Source organism: Diadema setosum, chromosome 11 (assembly GCF_964275005.1).
Source record: "Diadema setosum chromosome 11, eeDiaSeto1, whole genome shotgun sequence".
Classification (NCBI taxonomy): Eukaryota; Metazoa; Echinodermata; class Echinoidea; order Diadematoida; family Diadematidae; genus Diadema; species Diadema setosum.
In genome coordinates, this window is record NC_092695.1 from 36492507 (window position 1) to 36517438 (window position 24932).

The following is a 24932-nucleotide window of genomic DNA, read 5'->3' on the forward strand; positions in this document are numbered from 1 at the left end:
TACAGACCTCACATCTTTGTCACCCTGTAGTCCCACAAATGCCAGTTGCTGTTAGCTCCTAGCACTCATTTCCCGCCCGCTGTGCAATGACAAGCTGGGGAACAGTTATGACTCATATCTGTTGTCATGTAGTGTTGTATCTCTTGTCTCATTCGTTGTCCAGAAGGGAAGACATTTCATAAAGAAATAAGAACAGCTCTAATTCTCACCTTTTATGATAAGTCTTATACACAGAGTCAAAAAGGGACAATTCTTCTGTTACATTATTGCGACCTTTGTGCCAGCATTGAGATGAAATGCTTTCTTGTGTGTGTGAAAAGTAGATTTTTCTTCAGAATAGATTGATGTTACTCTGCCATGCTTTTTTTAATTGGAACATTATCAAGTTAAAAGTGAAAAGATTAGTTCATTTCAAAACATTTGACCATGGATGACTTATGTCTTCAGATTATCACTATGGCAATCACTGGTACGCAGGATATTTTGTTCATATATTTGTTCTCCTTGGCCAGTAGATCCCAGCAAATTTTGCGCATCCCCTTGTTAGCTTTTGGTCATCCCATGAACATGATTGTAAACAATTAATCTGCATGAGCAACAAAATTGATTAGCATCTTGGGAGTTTGTAAGTGATGCATAAATATTGAGACTAAATGATGAAGTTTTTAACATTTCATCGATAGCTCCCAAGGTAATGACATTGACACAGTATGCTAAAATTGGACTCAGTGGTCTAAATTTGGAGTAAGGGAATTAAGACTTGGAGTCTAAAACTGAATAGACTGACTTTCCTATGTATGACAATGATCAGTGGGTTCCAGTATTTGATAATGCTATTTGAGAGGTATTATTTTTGTATACACATGCATGGAAAAAAAAGAGAACAAATTAAAGTTGATTACAAAAGTTACATGGTACTCATATATTGTGTCTTTCACTACAATATGAATGGAGGTTATTGACAGTGCATTCATGTGTACATAGTTGGTAGCATATTGCCATTCACATGGCACCTGTGTGTACATACATGTAAATATGGAAAAAGCGATGGCAACTTATTTAGAGCATGTGATGTTATCAGTGTTGAAGTCTATAGGGCTTTTTACTTGTGTAGTACCAAATGTGTTTGCACCATGGACTTTCATAGTATTTGAATGCCATGCAGATATAGTGTTCAATTTTCCTTTACCTAATCACTCATTAGTCTGTGTAGTTGAAGGAAAAAAGTTGTTAAAAGCAATGGCTGGTGGACTGAAAATGGTTCAAATGTCACGTACGCACCAATTCATGTAGCCAGCACTTGCTGAAATTGCTGTAACAAGTTCTACGCCATTCAAAGGATTTCAGTCGCCTCACAATCCACTGATTTCTTCGGATCAGTGAGACATGGCGTGCATTTGGAATGTCGCCACTAACTCTTGCTGATCAAGATGACCTTTCTTACATATCAGTCTAACAGTATTTATTTTTTCTTACAGTAACTATATTGGAATGCAATTGTACAGAACATTAGTCTTTACGCAGATTAAGAAACTAGGAAAAACATTACACATTCACCTCAAACTTTCATTTCAGTTTGAAAGTCCTAGGCTAGTACAACATGTTGCCAGCAGGGTTTTAGTTATTTAACCACCGTTATATCAATGTTGAGACAGTAAAAACAGTTTTCCCGTCATTTTACATTTGTTACTTATCGTCTGCACACATGAATGCATCATTTTTAGGGTGCCATGCTTGGCTGGCAGTATGTAACTGAGTATATTAGAGCAAGTTTGCATTCGAACTCCTGGATATTGTGTCCTTGACAATACTACAGTACAGTTGACAATGTGCCCAAAGCTTTGCATACATGTTTCTATGTAATCTTCATGTGAATGCTTCAGTAGATCAACACAAATTTAATAAATCCATGATTTTGCAGCATATGTCAATTTGACCTGGCCTTATTGGCCAAACACCATGTGTAGATATTTGGGAATGTTAGGACACATGTATGCAGTAAAAGCTGATATGGATATGATCCTGTATATATCCTTGCAGGTCAACTTCACATTCCTTCTGCATTTTTTTTTCTTTTAATTCAAATGCAGTCATAAAGAGCACACAGGGGTAATGCACAGAAAGGAAAGTAAACCAATCACAAATCTCCAAGGAGGAACCATGGGACATTCCACTCAAATAATTTCTGTCAATTTGATAGTGGACATAAACTTCATGAATGATATTGTTTTTGGTCGGTAAATCAATCTGTGTGGATTATGAAGTAAGTGATGATTTGCTCAAGAAGAAGCTAGCCATATCCAGGTTGTTATGAAATTTGTGTGCTTGACTTGTCATTTCATTGAAACTGCGAGGGAAATACTGTGAAATCAAATGTGTTCATGTGTGTATATCATGTGCAGCAAAATTGTACACTTATTGGGGAAAATTACCACAATTCTGAGACAGAACGTGAGCTGCTAATTTGCATGGAATACTGAGCCATGTAAACAAGTGGAAAATTTTTACCAGACTGATAATCTGCTGGGAAAAAAGAAGAAGAAAAAAAAAAATTGTAGACTTGTTTACATCAGCACAATTGCAGAATGTGAAGAGTATCTTTAGTCTACTATGATAGGTACAATGTACCTACATGTTTGTACTACTGCATGCAGTGCTTGAATTGTTGAGTTTTGATCTTGTATCATTTTCTTACCTCATTGGGCCTCACCTCACAACTTGTTTCATGTTGTTGTCTAACAAAAGAGTGGTGAATGTTCTGCAATTGATTTTCTGTTGGTTTCCATATCGAGTTCCAAAGTGTAATGTCACAGCCATTCATTGCCATGGAAACTAAACAACCTCACCTGACCTGAACATCTGTGAACACTATTGTTGCTAACCATGCTTGCACCTGGTTCCAACCCAAGCTAAAACAAAAGACTGTGACATCATCACTTTGATACTCTGCAGTTTATATTATATGTTTTGAAGGTATTCATTGTTTCAGACATACTTTTGCACTGTACATTTTGTTATCTTGCTGCTGGACAGAAGTTGAGAACAATTTTGTTTTTTCTCGTCCTCTTAGTCATAATGGAGGATTGTTTTAAGAAAGAACTCAAATATACAACAAGGAATTGCTGGTAAAGAGGCATTTTGTACAAAAGTGCAATTATAGAATTGATTAGAGGTACAAATATTTCTTTAAATCTGACAATTCACAGTATGATGATGATTTGTGGAATGATCCGTGATCTTCAAATTCAAGATGTTATGGTGGCAACTGTACTGAATTTGAATATAGCAAGTCTGTGCTACTGCTCTGTTAGTCAGGCCACCAAGAGAGCATCCTTACAGTGCATGTGTCGTTACTTCCAAACTCCTCGCATTTTCATGGTGTCTCAACATTTTATGAGCAAATTGGTTCTCCCTTTGAGTCAGTAAGAACAGAAATACACTACTGGCTGAAGATGTTAAACTACAAACAAACATCTAAATTGCTTGGCTATGCAGGAGTGCAGAGAGTAGAGTACAAACCTACAGTGTTGGATATTTTGAATTTCAAAATCTTGTATGAACTATCGGGATATTGAAGAGAAGAATGTTAATGATAATGATGTGAAAAATTTATATAGCGTCTATTACAAAATGTTTTTAAGTGCTTTGCAGATAATATCACCAAATGAATATTAATGATCAACAAAGGAAACAAACAAACAAACAAACAAAGGAGTACCCAATGATCCTGACTTGTTCAAAGTATGTTTTGTTGTTTTGTTTTGTTTTGTTTTTTTACATATAGGTCTGAATTCACAAAGGTGGTTCAAAGCAAATCCACAGTTTTAATGTAGTCTGTGGTCTCAAATAAGCACCAAATCGGGAGTGTACTGTCATTTTCAGACCTCTTTCACCATACAGGATGAATCAATCACTTTTTTTGCACTCCAGATTACCAAAACCATAGTCTAAATTGAAACCACATCTGTGAATTCAAGCCTTAATGTTTCAAAAGTACATGAAGCTGTTCATGAGATTATCATAGATGCATAATATCTGTGGCAGATGAGATTTTGCGATCAAGTGGTACATGGTCTGCTCACCCCCAAAGTTTGAAGTGCTACTGATGTTGCCCCCAAAACTGTTGGTGATTATTAAAATGAAGGCAGTATAGAGTGAGCTTAAAAGTTTACTTATCATAAATGCTCTGAATAAGATTATTCATTCATATTTATGTATTAAAGTGATGCAGTCAAAACACAGACTTTCATTTCACAAATGTTATATAGATATTATGTACACTGTATAGCAAGCATGATCCTGTCCTGTGAAGAATTATTTTTCCTTCATTTTGGGGTAGGGTTTTTTTTTTTTTTTTGCCTCAGGAAACTGCTAGTAATTTTGTATTTGTTTCCAATGTGTTGGCATGTTAAAAGTGAGATTATTTATTACTTTTGTATGCTTTGTTACACGGAACAAATCCATTTTCATTGAAGAGCAGTCATGCCAGTTTATTAGCGATAAAAATATAGGCGAATAGATGTATGCATATTTTGAGTTGTGAGACATAAATTTGATCCATTGGGATTAGCTTAAATGCTTGATTGTTATATTGCACTTACTTGTGTAACTCTACAGAGATTGTACTCTCACTAATGATAGTTAGCAAGACAATTTTTGCAGACTCTGTCTCGCAGCATAGAATGGCATACTACCCCCAGTAATCTTCTTCTCCTCTTTCACATGCAAAGTCTCAGTAGAAATGAATGATGTTTGTGTTAGATATCCCACGAACCATACAGACAGTAGACTGGCATTATGCTACTGGGAATTCCAAACAGGCATGTTCATTGTACTTTGGGGTGTATGAATCATGTTTTGTCACAATTTCTTTTATTCGGTGAGCCAACTGTAGAAGATGTGTCTGCAGATACTATGTGTATACTTCCATCACAAAGGATTCCAATGACATAACAACCCTAGACCCTTTGCGTGAGATTTCCCTCCAGGCGCATGCTCTCTGTTGGTGATGTCGACATTGTATGGTGTATGTATAGAAGTGCTGTAGCATGTGAGAGGTTTGTTTGTCGGCTTGTCAGGGACCTTCTGAAGAGAAACACCCACGGAATCAAATATAGGTGAAATATGCACACAGCTCTCCAGCAGTGGTACAGTTTCAGCAGCCGTTCTGAATGTCCCTTTCTGATACAAGGAAATTTCCTCGATGTGAAATTACCCACAATATGTTTGATCAATGTGTGTGTGTGTGTGTCTGTCGGCATACAGTCAAATGTCACTATTCGCTGAGGAATTGCAGACATGTATAAATAGGAACAGTGTCCTGATGTCAGTGGTTCTCAAGTTTTTGACTGTAGAGGGCAGTGTAGTAATATCAAAGAGTAGGCATCAGGAATGCAGCGTCATCAGTGCTCAGATAGAACAACTCTTTTTTAAGACAGCTCAACACAACTGTATTGTAAAATCTAACAAATTGTAAAAGAGAACAATTGGTATTGATGTATTAATGACCTAATGCTTTAATGACATGATTTAGTACTAGTGCTTGTACTAGAAGTTAGTTGCCAAATTTTTAGATGGAGAGAGAAGACTTATTCAAGAGAACAAATGTGCCATTATTTGAAAATGTTTAGTGGTATGAATTTGTGTGTAGTTAATTACAAATGATATTTTAACTTTTTCAAGTACTCCTGCCTGGATAACATTTTTCAGTCGATCAATATCGTGCATGAGAACGCAATGTGTTATTGGGTGGAATTGAAATCCTGCTGGTCTTCATTTGGTTTAAAGAGAGATGGACGTTTTAATTTTTGTGTTATATTTTCCATGTTGTGGGTTAATCAAAGATAGCTTTTTGCTCACCTGTGTGAAAGAGATACTTGAATTAAAAGCCTCATGTCTAATTTAATCTTGGTTCTTATTTCTCTCTCTTTCTGATCTCTCTGGCTGTGATGTTATTGCTCCTGTGACTCCCAGTGACATATTTATTGTAGATGGCTGCAGGTTGATTTGGATGAATGTAACGGTTTGAGCGATGACAGTTGCTGGTATAAAGTGAGTGTAATTCGGGTGATTCAATCTTTCAATGATGGTGATGATGATGATTGTGATGGTAGTACCTGCAATGTACAGGATCCCATGTCACACGTGCTTTGTATTGTCTAAAGTGTACCCATCACCATCCGTGACCTTTCAATGATTGGCGCCATGTCAAGGTGGTGGTTTGTACTTCTTTTCATAATGTACAATTCCAATTTTCCAAATTCCAAAGCACAGTTTATCAAAGGTTTTAGCTTTGGTATGTGTACGTGTGTGTATGCGTGTGTGTGTGTGGGGGGGGGGGGGCACATGTATTGTGAATAGTCACCTTCTGACAGCGTTAAAGCAGAAGGCACCACACCAGTGTTTGTAGAAAGTCCTCAGGACCGGCATTATTATTATTATTGCCAAACAGTCAAATATATAAAGATATATCAATGATGATTTTTAAGGACCTGAATCGTTAGTATGTTTTAACAAGTATTTTGTTACAACTATGTTTGTTATATCGGGAGTGCTCTGTATATACCTCATGAATTTAAGTGCTTGTGTGCGTGTGTGTGTGTGTGTGTGTGCATATTCATTTGTCTACGGTATTTATTTAACTGTCCTTTGTACACAGCTCTACATTCAGGAAGCAATGAACATTATATATATATATATATATATATATATATATATATATATATATATGTATATATATATATATATATATATTTATATGAATATATATATGTATATATATATATATATATATATATATATATATATATATATATATATATATGTGTGTATATATATATATATATATATATATATATATAAATATATATATATATATATATATATATATGTCTCGCAAGAAATTATTTTAGCTGGGAATTAGATGAATGTGTACTTTCCTACAGAGCTAATGATAGAGTTATAAGAAAAAAGACAAACACCAAATACAGAATGGTTTGTGTGTGTGTGTGTGCGTGTGTGTGTATGTGTGTACGTGTGTGTGTGTGTGTGTGTGTGTGTACCTGTGCGGGTAGTGCTTATGTAAGGTCAAGGCTCTGATACCTGTTAACCCGTTGAGGATGAGTCCTGAGTATACTCGGGCAAGTGTTTATGGGAAATGCCTGTTGTAGCAAAATTAGTCCGTCCACAACAGGTTAAAGAGGAAATTCACTCCAAAAAATAAATATACTGCAAAACAAAGAGAAAAATATTTCCTTCAGAATGATTCAAAAATAACAAAAATCAGATAACAAATAAGGAAGATATGACATTTTTTCCAAAAACATTTCTTGACCAGTCCTTATGAATATTCAAATGAGCAAGTTGACGATGTCATGCTCTCACAATTTGTTATTCATTTCTTATACAGAAATGACAAAAACATCATATTTCAGCTGTATAGATATAAAACTTGCCTTAAAACTACCCAAAATAAGAAACAACAAATCTTAACTCTGATATATCTTTGTATGAGAATATGCCTTTACTTGTATTAGCTAAAAATAGCAATTTTTCCTAATTTCATATATAACATACATGAAAAATTGTGAAGGTATGACATCATCAGCTTGCTCATTTAAATATTCATAAGGATTGGTCAAGAAATGTTTTCCCCAAAATATGTGAAATTTCAAAATCTTCCTATCGTATCTCATCTGATTTTAGTCATTTTTGTATTGTTTTGTAGGGAATATTTGTCTCTTTCTTTTGAAGTTTATTTATTTTTTTGGGTGGATTTCCTCAAGTGATCTGCAAGATATAGGTGTACATTACATATCTGATAATTCACTTAGTTCAAAGAAGTATTACATAGTCGAGAAGAAAGAGATGATATCTTATTTAGTTTCTTTTCACACTCAGTATACATGTTGGCCTGTCACACAGTGTACTACTACATCATACAACCCAATAACAGGCAACTCCTGTTATAAGGAGGTCCTAGGGATCAGGTGTTTTCTTTCGCTACTAGTACTATATCAAAATTTTGTCGCAGCCTACCAATAAAGTATATTATAGACAGTACTTTTGGGATCTGAATTTTTACTTCATTGTAACAAGTTTTGTTGTAGCTGGGTTCATTATGATGGCAGTGCACTATAATATTTTGCTTGGTGAAAGCACTGACGGCCTAGCATGGGGGTGAAAGCATTGACGGCTAGCTAGCATGGGGGCAAAACTGCAACTTGTATCCTGCCGTTCCCAGGGCTGCCAACCCTGGAAACTAGTTGAGAGTGAGACTCCCATAGGCCAGTGCTATACTGCACGAGCTGAAATTTTCGCGTACAGATATTTTCGCGAATTGCTACTTGGAGGACATTTTCGCGTGCTGTTAATTTCGCGGTTCAAAGGCGATTCGCAAAATTCGCGAAAATAAAACCACCGCGAAAATTTCAGCTCGTACAGTAATTTAGGAGTCAAAATGAGTGAGATCAATAGAAATGCATGCAAATGAAATAAAGTTTTAGAGTGAGAAAGGACCAAAATGCGTGAGTCTCACGATCAATGCGTGAGAGTTTGCAGCCCTGCGTTCCTGTCAGTCCATCACTGCTGTTATGGTCTTGAATTACAGTGCGAGTGATGTGTGCAAGATGTGTATGTGTGTGTCAGTGTGGGCACCCACAGGTGGGTTTTTTTGTTTTGTTTTGTTTTTAGGTTTTTTAAGTTTCCACTGCTCTGATGTCAATGTCAATGGAATAGTCAAAATTCTATCTTCAGAAAATGCCTTTCGAACAAGAACGTAGCAACTTTTCAACATCACATATGGAATTAAAATCTATACCTGGGGGGTGTTTCATCAACGTTTGTCAGCGCTGACAACTTGAATCTCACCATAGTAACAGTCAGTGACCAGAGCATCTCAGCCAATCAAAACCAAGGATTTTGCTGAAATTGATCAGCACCGACAGTTGTCAGTGCTGACAAGCGTTGATGAAACACCCCCAGAATGTACTTCAAAATCCTATCCTTAAGCATTTAACCTAAAACAAATAAACAAAAAAGTTACATTGAGGTTTTAAAAATCCAGAAAAGGGAGGGTTGTTAATTTGTTTTGTTTTGTTTTGTTTTGTTTATGTTGTTATTTTTTTAGTGCAGTAATGTGTGTTTCGTGTATTTCAAATCAAATCTCAAAATACACACGTACAACAAGTTTCAAAACGATTACTGGGGTCTATAATTGGCACAGTTTTCATGGGGCTTCACTTTCGTATACCTACTTGTTTTATTTATTTCACATTGTATTCTCCTGACTGTGTATGATGCATACTTTTGCTTGTGTTCATGTTCACTGTATTTCATTATTAATTGTTAACAAAAGAATATAGAATTAACTGAAATTGAAACTGATTAAAAACTTTACCTGAATTATCTGAATTGCTGTGTCTAGGCCCACCTATCAGAATATTCTACTGTGATTGCATTTGTTAGATTTTACTCTGTTTTTGCTGTGAGTTTGAAAATGGTGTGGCATGTAGGCACCTATGATTTAAAAACAAACAACTCATTAAACACAAAATATCCTACAAATACAATACAAACATCGTACAAATCATAGCTTGATTACTAAGTTTACATCCTTCTCCTCCCTCCCCCCCCCCCCGCCTCGCTTGACTTGCCCCACCCCTATTGTGAGCATGAGTTTGCGATTTGCTCGCGTGTGTACCGGTACGTCCTATTCGCATGTGTATCATAATACCGCTCGCGCAGAGGGCATACTGTATAATTGTACGTAGCTGTACAAAACTCGTGTGTTGTTATAGCCAGCTGAGCTGTAAGAAACGCCAGTGCTTTGTTTATGCTGGAAATTCCAGCGTCGACGCAAACCGCAAATGAAATGTGTGTGACAAGCGTACCAGATTTTATATTGCCCACGTCTTAACAACTGGTAAGTCTTATAGAGATATCATCGTTATTAAATGATATGATAATATAAGTTTACCAACGTATTTGATGGCGATTATGTGGATGTTGGGAGCATCAAAAAACTTGGTTGAACTTTGTCACATAATTTTAGAGGTGTGGGACTACGGTGTATCGTGGAATTAAAGTGCATGTGTGTCTGTCATTCACGTTTCTTCTTTTCCTTCTTCTTCACGATATCGTGCCCATAAATTCGGCAGTCTTCTATGACAACTTTTAAATTTTACAAATCTTCTTTTATTATTACGATGCAGCGTTATAATATTTCCACCACTTGCACTTGCACAGATTTATAAATGAAATCTTTGTAGAGTAATCTTTGCATAAAGTTTACCCAGGGCAGGGGGTTGTTTCACAAACCAAAGCCGTTCTTAAAGTTAAGAAGGACTTAAGTGCGACTGGTGATCAGTTCTTGCGTGCTATACTTATCAGAATCTCAATAATTCAGCACAAGAACTGATCACCAGTCGCACTTAAGTCCTTCTTAACTTTAAGAACGGCTTTGTGAAACACCCCCCAGAGTAGAGAGACAGAGTAAACCCCCAATTTTCGGCCGGCCTCCACAGAGTCCAGAATCCGGACACCTACCATTACCTCTGCCAAGGGAGGAGGTTATGTTTTCGTTACTGTTGGTTTGTTTGTTTGCTAAATATTGAGAAGTATGCCAATCTTTTGCGAGATTTTTTGCTTATTGCAAGCTCAGAATGTGATGGTATCCTAAGAAACACAAAAGAAAAACAAAACGTCCATATGCATATGTGCCGATGCAGTGACTAAATGTACAGGGGTTGAATGCAAGTGCTGACTCACCAGAATTCGGACATCAATGGGCGCTGCAACCTCCCCGATTCAACCTTGCGGCAACAAGGTATGGCGCAGCGCAATTTTCAGCAGCCTTGTACCCGCAAATGAATGGAGTTGTATTACAGCGCATACCGGTACAAATCATGTGAGTGTACCAATCAAGGACACGATGTACCAAACGCACCAAAGAAGGCAGCATAAAAAACATTTTTTTTTTGCAAAATTTCTCATATAATTTTTACATCTTGAATATGCATTTAGAATGTCATTATATTGACACACAATGTTCCAAAAAGATACACTCAAGACTTTATCTAATTTGGAACTAAAGCACAAAAATTGTTAAGTGTACTGAGTAACATGCCCAAGTTAACTTGGGCACGTGAATCAATATCAATTTAACAAAAATCAACATTGAGAAAAAGTAGTTTGATATATTGAACATACATTGTTGTAGATATAATTTTGTGTGTATTATGAGTTGAACAAATATTGCTGAAAAGCTTACAGTTAAGTGTCGGAAAACTGGTGGTTTTACTCTAAGTACAGTAGAAATTGTAGATGCTGTATCTTCAAAGGATATCATGCCAAATGTACAGAACAGAGCCATCTCTCATATCTTGCAAACTAGAGACTAGTCTCTACTATAGGCTGTTTTGATGCTAGATGTATCCAGGGACTTTTGTGCAATCTCAATATTAATTTTTTTTTTTTTTTAATGATGTGCACACGATATCGATATTCTTTATAGATATCTTTGCTGCAGTGCAACCATGGACAAAATCTTGTTGGGCGTAGCAGCTTCCACCCACCCAGAGGGTATGAAAAGAGCACTTTTTGAGAAGTTGGTGTTGTGTGCGTCGAAACCACTGAGCAAGGAAGAAGTAACACCAATTTTTCAGCTCTCCTCCCAGTGGATTACCAATGAGGATGGATTCCTCCATGAAATGGGAATTCAGGTGACAATTTCTCACTTGGTGTCTCTCTCCCTCTCACCTCCTTTTTTTTTTTTTTGTCCTTATAAGTTCTGCTTCAAAATAATCTCTTAGTTTATTCAGTGCTTGCAAGCAGTCTATGAATGTTGTTAACTACTTATACACTGTCATTTCAAACAAGTAGTATTTTTTTGAAGTACAAATATATATGTAGGGCAAAGATGATGCTCTCACGATGTGCTACACTACCGTAATGATATTGGATTTGGCTTATTTATCAAAAAGGCTACACCAACAGGAATCCTAGTATGATTGACTTTCTGAAAACTCCTTCATAAAAAAAGAAAAAAAGAATAAGAAGTAATTGTAGGACGTGCTGACACACCCAAGATTTGGTATTAAAGCTTGTGTGAACATTGTGGTAATATTTTAACCATCTAAATATGAGTGAAATTCACTGTGTAACAATGCTTTGGTAATTAATGTTCTTTTTTATTGTTGTTCAGTTTTTGTCCAAGATGAGGTTGATCTGTTAATGGTATTTAGATGAATGAATTACCAAAGCACTTAAATCTTTGTCATACCTCATCAATGTATGGAAGTATGGGATAATCCAAGACTAGTGTATTGTGGAGCTCATATATTTTCTGATGCATTTAAAGTTGTAGAGTTTTTATTTCTGTAATCCCAAATTAAATTTGTATCATTCATGAATTTGTATAAGCATAGTCAGATTCATTTTCATCATCAAGATTGCACCATCTGAAATGAGGTTTCATCATTTCTGTCTTGCTTGCTGTCTACTCCCAATTCTGTGAAGGTATTCAATGCCTGGGCCAAATACAACCCAGCAACATTTGAGGAGTTTTTCTGTCATTGCTTCCTGATCTCCACTGTGGGTGAGACAGTGACCCAGCCCCTCTCCCTCGTCAGGTTCATCCGGGATTGTTTGGGTATGCTGCGACTCAAGCGGGACTCCGCCACCAAAATCATCAGGATGCAGGTGATCAGTCTTTGCCGTGGGCTGCCAGACATCCTCGTCCAAGGAGAGATCTGTCGGCTGCTCCTGGCGCATCCCGACTGCGTCCCGGAGGACGGCTTCACAACCACCCTCTGCCAAACCCTCATCACCAACACCAGCGTCTTGGAGGTCCCGGAGACCGAGGCGGAGCTCAGGACCTGTGTTGATGCGGTGGCCAGCATTGGGGGCCTCCTGCGAGTGATCTGGTCGGCCCACCCTGCCACCATCATCCCTTCCCTCAAGCATGTCTTCAACATCATCTCTACCGTTGCCGACGGCGAGGCTCGGAGCCCATCACTAGCCCTTGGCGCCCTCGTGCAGCACGTCCCGATAAACCTGGTGGAGGCGGTGACCAAGAGTGCCGTCTCGGATGCCTCGGTTGCGGACTCCAGGATGACTGTAGCGTTGCAGAGAATGGTTGACTGGATATTGTGGCCCAATGTGGTCAACATTGACCGCTGGATCATCACGTTTCTGACCAGTTTGGCAGCAGTTCACAAATTTACCATTCTCATCAATGTTTCTCTGTCGACAGTAGAAATGGTAAATATAAACTTGCTTTGTGTGTTGTCCTTCTCAGCACTTACTTCTAAATATCTGTAAATTTAGATTGTGAATAAAACAAAACATGTTTCTGTTCTTTCATTTTCATAATGAATTTGAACTGGCAAATTAAAATCAAGATGATGTTTGGTTAACATCGTTGGTCCCCATTTCCAGTGTGTTGAGTTTGAGAATACTTCTCACTAAATGAGTTCGTGATTTGTCAGTCCTGTCATTTCTAGACCATGAAGTCAGTGTTAGATCAACTTTTCATGTATTATCGTGTTTGAATTTGGACTTGTCCCTTTGTATTTAATTTTTCTAGTGACTGATAACTTATATTTTTCAAGGCGCACATTAGATATTACCTTGTATCATTGTGTAACCACTATCTGTATGTTTAGGCTAGGTTGCTGCAAGACCAGAATTTTTTGTCAGATTTGCGAAATTGAAATGCACACAAAAGTTCTTGTGTACACTATGCATTGAACACCAGTGGAAATTTTCATGTCACCAAAAAAGGCCGAAGGCTCCAATTTATGAAAATTTCATGCTGCAAGTATTTGTGGTTCTACAGTGTAGATTATATCAACCTTCATCATACATTGCCAAATGTGTGCTTAGTAGATTTGCCCTCCTGTAGGCTTTTTGTATAGAATTTGATCACACAAAAGAAATAAAATGAAAAGGTTAGATTGAAATCTAAAAGTCGCTATGGTACCTGGATAAAGAGTTGCGGACATAACAACAACAATGAATGTGTGATTCTCTCTTTATGAGATTTAACACTCTATGAGCTTAAATTTTGTTATACCTAGATGATAGATCATTTCATTCTGAGAGCTCAAAAAAAAAAAAAGAAGAAGAAAAAAAAAAAGAAAGCCAATGTGAAGGATTTACTTGAAAATATGACACCTGATTCTTTGTTTGCCACTCAAATATGTCAGGTATCGAGTTGATAGTTACAATCAACCACCATTTGGAATATACATTGTTTTATCCTTTCCTACATAGATGCTGTTACGGCTGTGTACGCCGGTGGTGAGGGAGAGTGCCTTCCGCATCCTGTCTCACATGTTACTCAGCTTCCAGCACTCACCGGAAGCCTTCCACAAGGTTAATCACATCTTCATATGTAGTGCATCCTCAGAGTAAATGTTTGATAGACGTCCTGATTATACAGCAGTTTAAGTCATTGCTCACCAGTTTTGGATATCTTATATATCATTTGTACACTCTTTGTGGAATTGCACTATCTAAGATGGATTGGGTTAAACTCATTAAAACTACAGATTTGATAGGAAAATAAGATATCACACTTTATATGAGGTCTCACAATGGTGTGATGTCTTTATTTTTGCTATTTATTGATACAAACCTTGGGTGAGATCTTTTTAATCACTTATGTATTTAAGCCAAGAGTAAAAGGGTCTACATACAAACGAGCATATTACAAAAATAACAAAATAGTGCAAAATAGTAATGTTACAGAAGTACCAAACTGGGGTCCAAGTATGAATACATGAATACAATTTAAATATAACAGTAGTAAAACAGAGCTAAAGAGTGCATTTAGTAAGCTAATTTAAAGTTGCAAGCAAAGAATATATAAAGTTTAAGTATGAACTATTAGCAAATTTACAGAACAACATTGACTGAATTACAATCTCTTAGAATAGACTGAGGTTTACTGACTACCTTGGAATTTCTCTGCAGATCATTCTACATGTGCCACAGTTAATGGAGAGGCTAAAGCAAGAAGACAGCCCCTCCAGTCACAGCTGCAGGTCAAAGGTCGCCGAGCTGGCATACTGCTTGATGTACCATCATGCTGGCTACCCTGACCTGTACGACACTCTTCTGGATGCGCTTAGGGTGAGGATGACAGGCAGTTTTTCATGATCCCATGTTTTTGTGCCTTAAAGGGAATACAAGATGAACATGCACACTTTCACACATTCTGCTGGAATGCATCTATACAGAAACGCCTTTCCATATAATACCTACGTACTTTGACCTCCATAATTGAATGAAGCTAAACAAATTGTAGTTTACTTGTTGACTCATTTTAAAGCAGGCATAGACTTGTAAGAAACTCATACAATTCTAAAAATATGAAAACAATTCATGTTTTGTTTTGTTTTTTGACATGTAATCAAGTACAACCCGTTTCCCACCGAAAAGTTACCCTTGTTAAGTTTTTGAAGCTCCACAATAATGGATGTGAAGGATACAATTTATTCCTTTTTTTTAATTTCATCAACATTTTAAAAAGAAACTTATGACTTATTTTCAAGTCCATGTGAGACTTGTACATTGATGTCACACTGCCTTTTCTGCTGTAATTTCTGTACACGATTTGTAACAAGCTGGACTTCTTTGTGTCAACCAGTGAAGTTGTAGAATCTCAAAACTGTTTTAGTTGAAGTTATTTGATACATCAAATAATATATGAAAATACTCTCATTTCTGAAGCTATTTAGAAGTGAAGTTTACTGAAATTGGCTGATCACAGAAAATGACACGAGAGTTTTCACTCTTACAGTAGTGTTCATTCGGAGTAAATTTTAATGTGGTGTTGACACTTTGCTGCATGAGTCATTTAAACAATGTGGACAAAATTTTACCATCTTGGTATTCTTTGCAGCACTCTTTAAAGAAAAAAAGAAGTGAACGTACTTCCAAGTCCCACATCCACATTTGTACATTGATTTAGGAGTGGATATGTTTTTGTTTGTGCGATTTGTTTCCGTATTTGTTGGTCTGTTCAGTCTGAGAATGTATGAAATTAAATGTTATTACAGGATCAGTGATTTTTTGAAGGGATACTCTTGTGAAACATGTTGCACTAATAAAACATAAATTAAATTTCATCTATGTTATTTCATCCTTGCGTGTTCCTTTCAGGAGTTTCCGCGGCCCAGCGAGGAGGCAATGACGCGCCGTCTGAAGGAGAGTGCCTGGACCCTGCACGGTGGAGGACTGTCGGCCAACATCTCGTCCAAGTTTGCGCCCCGCTCGGACACGGGCAAGACGGGTCTGGTCAACCTGGGAAACACCTGTTATATGAACAGCGTCCTGCAGGCTCTCTTCATGACCTCAGGGTGGGTATGGACGTTGAGACTGTGTGATGATCAGTTTCTGATGCTGCTTGGCAGTGTCACTGCTGTGCGAGCCCTGCTCATGACACTTGGCCTTTGACCTTTGACTCCCAATGTTCCAGTCTTCACTACTGCAAAACTTTGTGCAAAAGCCAACATATGTAATCCGCGGCACTTCCAATTAGTGTATGTATATACCCTGTGCTGCTGAGAACTATTTTCTTTTTCTTTTGAGTAAGCTCACACTTTATTAAGTGGGAACCTATGATATTGCTTATGGCTGTCTCTTACATCTTGTGTGGAAGCTGTGTAGTGGAAAGAGGTGAAGGCTGTATTGATGTATAAGCTTGTTGCCTGGTCAATGCAAGTGACTTGAAATGTAGCATTGGTCAAAGTAAATGTGAATGTAATGCAGACTATCTTCACACTCAAGAGTCCAAGTCACTCTGCAGACAGCTGATTTACTCTATGAAAAACATGCACACAAAATTGAAATAGTATTGAGTAATCTGGAAGTTTAAAAATCAAATGTGTTTTATTGCATAGTTGCCCTTCTTATCACAACCAAAGCCAGTTTGTCTAAAAAGTCCTAATGTTTTGTCTCCACCACTGATTGCATTATGGATAAATTCACCTCAGTGCTCACATAGTTGAGACTTTAAATGTGTCACAAGAACACATATCACAAAACTTTCATGTTTTGCTTATTTCACAGTTTCCATGACGACATCCTGTCCTATCCGCTGTTCAACAGACAGAGCATCATGTTCAATATTCAGCTGACCTTTGCTTTCTTGACCCACACTCAAGTAAGCATAAAATGCTCATATTTTTCATATTCATTGTGGTTTAATATTACTGTAAAAGTTGTTAGATTTGTGTGACTAATTTTTCATGCTCAGCGGGGTAAGAAGAGTTCTGCATGTTTTTTATCTCATGGAATCAAGACGTCAACTACTGGAACATATGGCAAGCAAAAATATTTGCATGCTTTTGTTTTTGCCACCGCGAATATTTCCACTTTTACAGTATTTCAACTGATGTTCATGTCATGCAGTGGGATATGACCCAGGGCCCTTTTAGAGCCGAGTTTTTGAAACTTCGTGTGAAGAAAAGACCTAGAGTGTTCTTTTTTTTTTTCCAGTTTCAGTTTATTTTCATTGAATCAAGTCGTAGAAGTATGCAAAATGTTACATAAGTCAGTCATAATATTGCAAATGTGTAAATACAGAACTTGATGGAATGGGATACTACCATGAAGATCATGAAAATGGTAGTGCAAATCCTCAATGGATTTGAATAGAAGTCTACTGCAGTACACTTCTGTTATGCCGTGGAAAACGAGTTCTGAGTATACTCGGCAGGTGTCTGTGGGACATTCGTGTTGTAGCAATATCAGCCCATCATCAGTGGGTTATAGGGATCATGGTTAGAATGAAATTTCTGCTACAATGAGGTACAAATTCAGGTCCTAAAATTTTAATCTATATATCTTTACATACTTTATTTGTTTGGTTATAACAAAATTTCAATATAATGAAAGAAAACTGCCAGCCCCAAGGACTTGGTTATAATAGGACTTACCTGCATGAACTTTTTTTTTTTTTGCCACCAGAGAGCAGCATATGCACCGAAGGACTTCCTACAAGCCTCCAGACCACCATGGTTTTCCCCTGGCTCCCAGCAGGACTGCTCAGAGTTTCTCAAGTACCTCCTCGACAGGCTGGATGAGGAGGAGAAAGGGTGGAGGAAGATGATGAAGAAGGCGGCAACGTCGCTCTCAACATCCTTGTCATCACCATCGTCGTCCACCTCCTCGACGCCTGTGGAGTCTTCTCAGGAGATGGTGAGAAATTTGTCTGTGTGCAATCTGGTATCAAATTTGTTGTTGATAATTCCCTTTTTTGTCATTGTAGCTGATAGATAAGAGATTGCATGAGTATGCCAACTTTGCCTGATTGTGAATTCTAATCAAGGCAGATTTTAGTTTTCCAGATGACTTGTCCTTGTGGTCAAGAGTAAATGCAGATAGCTTCAGCAAAAAATTCTGTGGAAATAGAACTATTGTTCTCTAAATATGATACACACACAAAGATTGTTTGATTACTTCTGACAAGGCTGAAAGGAATTTCATTAGAAAAAGGAGTGTCTCTGTCGTCATGGTACTTGGCACTTTAGACGGGTCAAATATGATTGTAGGTTGTCACATCTTTTTAATAAGATTTTTATCTGTTTGTACATACCAAACATCTGGATATTTAATCTTGTCTAATGCTGGTAGTGTTCATATTGTGTTTAGGTCGTTTCAGTATTTGTGAGATTACACTAGGCAAACTTGATTTCAGTGCCAGGTATGTGACAGAACTGATATTGCAAGCATTCCCTTATGTGAGTCATTCTTGAATTCTGTATGTATGTGTGTGTGTGTGTGTGTGTGTGTGTGTGTGTGTGTGCAGGATGACACAGAGAGAGGAGATGATAAGATGGAGGCAGAGTCCGGTACAAGCCCTGATGAATCATCATCATCATCATCACCAATGTCATCTCAGTGTGTGCCAGCTGCATCACCCCATCCCTCCCAACAAACGTCAGACTCCAACCAGCCTGTCTGTCAACCAAGCGATGAAGTCATGTCTGTTCCAGCTCTTGTGGACATGGCCTCCTGCAGCAGGAATCTTGATGGTGAAACTAGCCAACCGACAAGTAGCCAATTGTTTGCTGGAGACAAAAAATGGACGTCGGCTCATGCCAAGAGCAAATTGTCGGCAGAAGTTAGGAAAAGTATTGTGGAAAGGTACTTTGGTGGGAAGTCAGCCACCCACATCCGTTGCTTGAATTGTGGGATTGTATCAACAAGGACAGAGACCTTTTTTGACCTTCCCTTGGCCTTTCCTGGGATGGAGGGGAGGGAGAACCTCTTGGGTGGCCACTGTGACACCCCAGCAGAGGAGCGCAGGTCAGACAAGTCAGAGTATGCCACGGTCGATCTCCCCCAGGACAGCAGGAGTGTTGTTGGGGCGGGTTCGTTGGTTTCAACAGTAGGTCCAAACTTGGAGAGTAGTGCAGAGGCAGTTAGTGCGGAATCTTTCAGTGTGCCAGGATCCAGTGCAAACAGGAGCACCTCCAGGACTTGCCTGGAGGACTTGCTAAAGCATTACCTCACCCCAGAGCGCCTCATGAAGGAAAACAGGTATCACTGCAACAAGTGCCAGAGTCTGCAGGATGCAGAAAAATCTCTGGAGATCACTGCCGCTCCGGAAATCTTGATTGTAACACTCCTGCGATTCTCCTATGATGTCAAGCTCCACAGGAGGTGCAAAATCCTGGAGGATGTGAGGTATCCCCAGATGCTGCACCTGGAAGTGGCCGACAGTGAGAGTGAGTGCAGTGCAGATGGAAGTCATGGTGGGCCCTGCACTAAGAGGACACGGCAAAACAGTGTGGGCACGGCCCACTGCTCAACTGAAAGAGAACGTATCAGGACGATTCCTTACATGCTCAGTGCGGTGATCGTGCATTCTGGGATGTCTTCGGAAAGCGGTCATTACTACTGTTACGCGTGTGATGATGTAGATGAACATGTGCAGCTGTGGAGGCATAGGATGCAGTCCAGAAGGAAATCCGATGAAGACGGTGGTGATGAGGAGAGGAAGCAAAGAGAAGAGGAGGACACACTCCCCAACAAATGGTATCTCTTCAACGACAGTCGTGTGACAGCATCAAAGTTTGAGTCCTTTGGAAACGTCACCCAGCGGTTCCCGCGAGACACACCCTACGTCCTGTTCTACAGGAAGTGCAAGGGAGACTGGGAGGATGAGGAAGAGGACTGTAGCTTGGCGGCAGCTCTAAGGGGCGTAACTTCATCATCAACCATCTCCAGGTCACTGAGAGAGAAGAAGTTGAGGAAAGATCTCCAAGAGGCCGTCAACAAGGACAACTCAATGTACATTCAGGTGATTTCCTTTTGATGTAGTGATCTTTCATTACTCCAACCTTGGTAATATTATTTTCCTAGTGCTTGTGCGTTTTTCATGCAACATTATATTATAAAAGGAATGCACTTTTGTCAAATATTCTGTAACATGTTAGTTTTGTTGTTGTTGATTTGTTTTCTTAAAATCAAACTTGAGGAATAAAACATCAAACAAGTTGAGTAGGCTTGCTATAACCTTAACCCATTGAGGACGGTCTAATTTTGCTACAACACGCATTTCCCATAGACCACTGCCCAAGATAATACTCGTGACTAGTCTCCAAAGGGTGAACCAAAATGTTCTGTTCTTCATAGTCCTGCATTACTGTGTGTTATATGTGCCAAGAGGAAGAAAAAAACTCAAACACAATGTCAGGAAAGAAGAAATCTGAGAAGATGTTGAGTGATTAACTGTATAAGGCATGAAGAAAAATGTGCTATTATCTCGTCCCATATACTTGTAGTGTGTGAAGTTTCATTTCCATTCACTCTTCTGTCTATAGGAGAGGGAGCTGGAAACCCGCAGCGCCCTGCGGAATCAACGCCCCGCCTCGGCTGCCACACCATTCTTCCCTCGCAACTTTGACGACAAGAACGACCCGCCAGGAGGGTGTGGTCTAGGCGGAGGAGGGGGAGGAGGAGGTCTTGGTCTTTCCTCAAGCAGGCTGGTATTCTAAGAGACACTTCATTGATGATAATTGCAGCGGCAGCTTTTAAAGTTTAGAGTAGCCAACCTGAAGTAGCAATTTTCATTAAGATGACTTTGTATGTAGGCCTTTTTTTAACTGTCATAAGGAGATCAAAGTATGTTAGGAAAGCCAGAAGTCAAGGTTTCTTTTCCATAACTACTTTGAAAAGCAGATTGTAGACGAGATGTAGGGACTTCTTGTAAGACTTCAGGAATGCTACTTATTTGGTTATCTATCATCTAAATGAGGAATCTGTCATGTTAATTTATATTTATATCCCATGAGGTCTTTTCTCAGGTGGAAACTTCCATATGTGACCCTGCATCACAAAGCCACCAAAAAGTCGCCAGAAATAGATTTTTAGTTAAGGGCAGATGTTGAAAGAACAGATTCTAAGCTTTAGAATGATGTATAACTCAATTCAGATGGATTCTCCTAACCTATCTAAATATTGGAAAGAAAGCACACACTCTGGAAAGGTGTAGTAAACTGAGAAAAGAGCCTCTGAAGTAAAGGGTCTATTCAAACGCTTAATACTGGCTGTGTGATGAATCGGACAAAAAACAGGATGTACACCACAGTAGCAACAACAATGAAAAGATTATCAGTTTATGCTGAAATTGAGCATGCTCAATTAACACATTCTGTCCATAATAAACGCCAATTTTCAAGGTGGTAGCACTATCTATTCAAAAGTTATTAGAGTTGAAACTGAAGGGTGTGTAAAGGATTTTAAAGAAATGAAAAGGATCTCTGAAGAGGTACCTAATCGCACTACTCTACAAAAAGGGGTTGTTGAAAACTGTTGAAAACACACTTTCCTGTTTGTTTTATGACCCCAAATTTATGAATAATGTAGATGAAGAATAACTCTTTCAGAAGGTATGAAAAACTCAAGATTGACTTGGTTGACCTGTTTCACCCTTTTGAGGTCCTCCTGCAAAATCAAGGGCTGTGACTTTGTATTCGTTTTGTGGTGCACGGTCACATATACATGTACATATTGTAAAGGAAAGAAAAAAGTTATATCCAATGCTTTCAGCTTTCATGTCCCAGTATTTGAATATTTATGACAACATGGATGTCCATTACATACTGTGTAAAGAAGATATATACATGGCTTCATATTGTAATGTAAATCATTACCAGTGTTACAACATCTACTTCTTAACCACTTTCATATTACGTACAATACGCTCTGTAGAGTTATTAAACGGAATATCTGCCTTCCCTCAGTAATGGGTTATTTAAATCATACAACTGTGGGTGGTAACTTCCAAAGGAAAATCAAAGGAAAAAATACAACCCAAATGTAGAATATGCAAGATTGGATGTAAGAGTAGTTAAACCCAAAGATTAATTTATAGAGGGAAACTCTGTGTTTTATCAACTGGCAGAGTCAGAAAGAAAACCACAGATGGAAGGTACGATAAATGTGGTAACATGATTTTCTCAGGAAAAAATGTAAGATTAGCTTTTTAAGAAGATTTTGTAAGTACAGTGCATGGAAAGCATAAGGACTTTGTATCTTGGCCTTAGTGTCTGTGCCATTTGATGTCGGCTAGGTTGGCAAGAAAAAAGCTTTTATGGGGGGGGGGGGGGGCGGGATGGAGGGAGAGGGCCAGTCTGTCCGTTTCACTTCATGACAATTGTCTCGACCTCAGAAGGAGGCGGTATTTCTTTGTACCTCTGTAGACTTTGTGCTTAGCTGTATTCATTTGTTTGAATGAGTGTACTCCAGACAGACACAAACTTACAGGAACAATAACGGAACTACTGCTTTCATACCATCCAAGGCCATGTAATGGCAGATTCACAAGGGAAAGCATAGAATAAGGTCCTTTACCTCTCTTTTTTTCTTGAAAATACTCCACTGTAATCTTTGCCTTGTTGTACTTTGAATTCACATGTAATACCAACTTGTAATAATGAAGGGCAAGGAAAGAATGAGATTCTTAACCTTTTTTTTTTTCTCCCTCTCATTCTTTAAGTATGGTTTAAGCTCAGCCGTAGAATATCTTGAATGTAAACTTTTGATGATGGAGTGTCTATCTGATAGGTTAGTGTGTCGTGACCTACCCCCCCCAAACTGTCAGTCATCAGTATCTCTCCACGGTGTGGCTAATGTGTGATTTATTTTTAAGATGACAGTGAGTTGTGAAACCAAAGATATAAGTCAAAGCTTGAGAGGAGACTTGGGAATGTTTCTGCAGCCGTCTGAAAAATCATCATTCTCACGACCTGTGAAAAGTAGCTTGTAACATTACCATTGCTGCCCAAGGGGCATATATGTGTGTGGGGGGGGGGGGGATACATATTTATTCATATGTGTGCCAACTCATACTTTCATTATGCTTTGAAAACTTCTTCCCTCCCCCACCCCGCTAAAGTAGTTCAAGATAATGCAGCTGTCATTTGTATGACGCACCTCTTGACCCCCGGGAAATGTGCGTCATGGTCGCGTCAAGTACCACCAATTTGATGACGCGTGGTGCCGTCACGGGAGCAAAATGTCCGTCACAATACTGACCCATTATGTGCGTCATAGTCGGTCATTTAACCAGAGTGTGTCAAAAGGTTCGTTAATGGGACCGTCATGTAATTTTGCGAGGCTTCTTGCATGGGGCATGGTATCCCTCCGTAACAGAATAAAACAAACTCGCGATCGCGAGTCGGCCGAATTCACCGGCTCCTGGAAACGCGAAAATGACACAATTTTTAATCAGTTTTATTATAACATACTGATACTCACTTCATTCTCGTATGTCTTCTTTTTCTATCTGATGTCAGACTAAAGGTCTTTTCAGAAAGTTTGAGTACAAATTTGCTCCAAAACCACACTACCAAACACGATTTGTGATTAAAATCATCACATACAGCCCGCGGCATCGCGAAGCTCGCTATCCTTCAATCGCATTCACTGTAGTGTAGCATCGACCGTCGACCGTGGAACCTGCAGCAAAACCACGTGCGTGATGTCGACCATGTGGTACATGTATACATACAGTACACGCGTACATACGTATACAGAAGGCGAGGCATGGCAGAGGCCAGGCCCCAAAACACATACAAACGATTATGGAACTAACATTACTGAGAGTCTATTAAAACCTGCATTAACTTAAAATAGTAAATTCTATTTAAACACTAGCCATATAAACCATGTACCTAACTTGGGTTTAATAAGGTTCGTGTTTAAATAGGCAGGGGCTTCAATCAAGCTGTTTTCGAATCGGGGAAGGGGAGGCGGGAGGTTACGGAAAAAATTACTGTGGCCAGGCCGTAGTTTCGCGAAACTAGATAGTTTGCCATAGCAACGTGTATATCAAAACACGCGTTTCTATGGGATGTCCATGAACTAGGGACGGTTTAGAGAAATTCGAAGTCATTCGAGGTTGAAGTGGTTTTTTCCTACGCATTTTTTTTTTTTTTTTTTTTTTTTTTTTTGTTGTTCATATCTAAAAAATTCGATTTCTTAATTTTTTTCAACTGGTATTTGGGAGTCTTGTAATATATTTAAAATGTTGATAGAAATTTCTGAATATATTCAGAAAGTACGCCTAGGCGCCTACTGTTTGGATAAACGGTAAACATGCAGTCTACGTTCGATACGAAGAAATCATTACGTCTTTCACGAGGAAAAACATACAAAACAAACAAAAAACACCTACGAACGAATGTTGATAGCCAAAACTTTGATAAGTAATAAGCAGTTATCATGAGTGTGAACTGAAATTAATTGTCATGATTTTGTTGTCTAACCAGGTGATGACTGCATCTCATTGAACCTACTCGTAGTGAATTTCTCTGGGCATACGAGACCTTTTAAGTATTTCTGGCTCAGTTGCATTTTTAATTGACTGATTAATCGATCTTTTTTTTATTGTTCAGGGAACATAAGATATTCGA

General features: G+C 38.5%; 1 protein-coding gene across 1 annotated transcript; it reads left to right on the top strand.

The window, feature by feature from the left end:
• The first annotated feature begins 9810 nt into the window (after nucleotides 1-9810).
• On the top strand, nucleotides 9811-21216 carry LOC140234796 (ubiquitin carboxyl-terminal hydrolase 38-like). The gene is made up of 10 exons (XM_072314833.1): nucleotides 9811-9922; nucleotides 11513-11720; nucleotides 12517-13260; nucleotides 14275-14376; nucleotides 14977-15135; nucleotides 16168-16364; nucleotides 17077-17170; nucleotides 17977-18207; nucleotides 18818-20314; nucleotides 20838-21216. The coding sequence occupies exons 2-10, from the start codon at nucleotides 11535-11537 to the stop codon at nucleotides 21009-21011; spliced, it is 3384 nt and encodes a 1127-aa protein (XP_072170934.1). The 5' UTR covers nucleotides 9811-9922; nucleotides 11513-11534; the 3' UTR covers nucleotides 21012-21216.
• Nucleotides 21217-24932: the final 3716 nt, after the last annotated feature.

Excerpts from the sequence above, each read along its gene's own strand:
- LOC140234796 (XM_072314833.1), top strand. The coding sequence starts at position 11,535 with ATGGACAAAATCTTGTTGGGCGTAGCAGCTTCCACCCACCCAGAGGGT. Across the intron at positions 13,261-14,274 it reads CTCTGTCGACAGTAGAAATG|ATGCTGTTACGGCTGTGTAC; the intron begins GTAAATATAAAC and ends TTTCCTACATAG. Across the intron at positions 14,377-14,976 it reads CACCGGAAGCCTTCCACAAG|ATCATTCTACATGTGCCACA; the intron begins GTTAATCACATC and ends ATTTCTCTGCAG.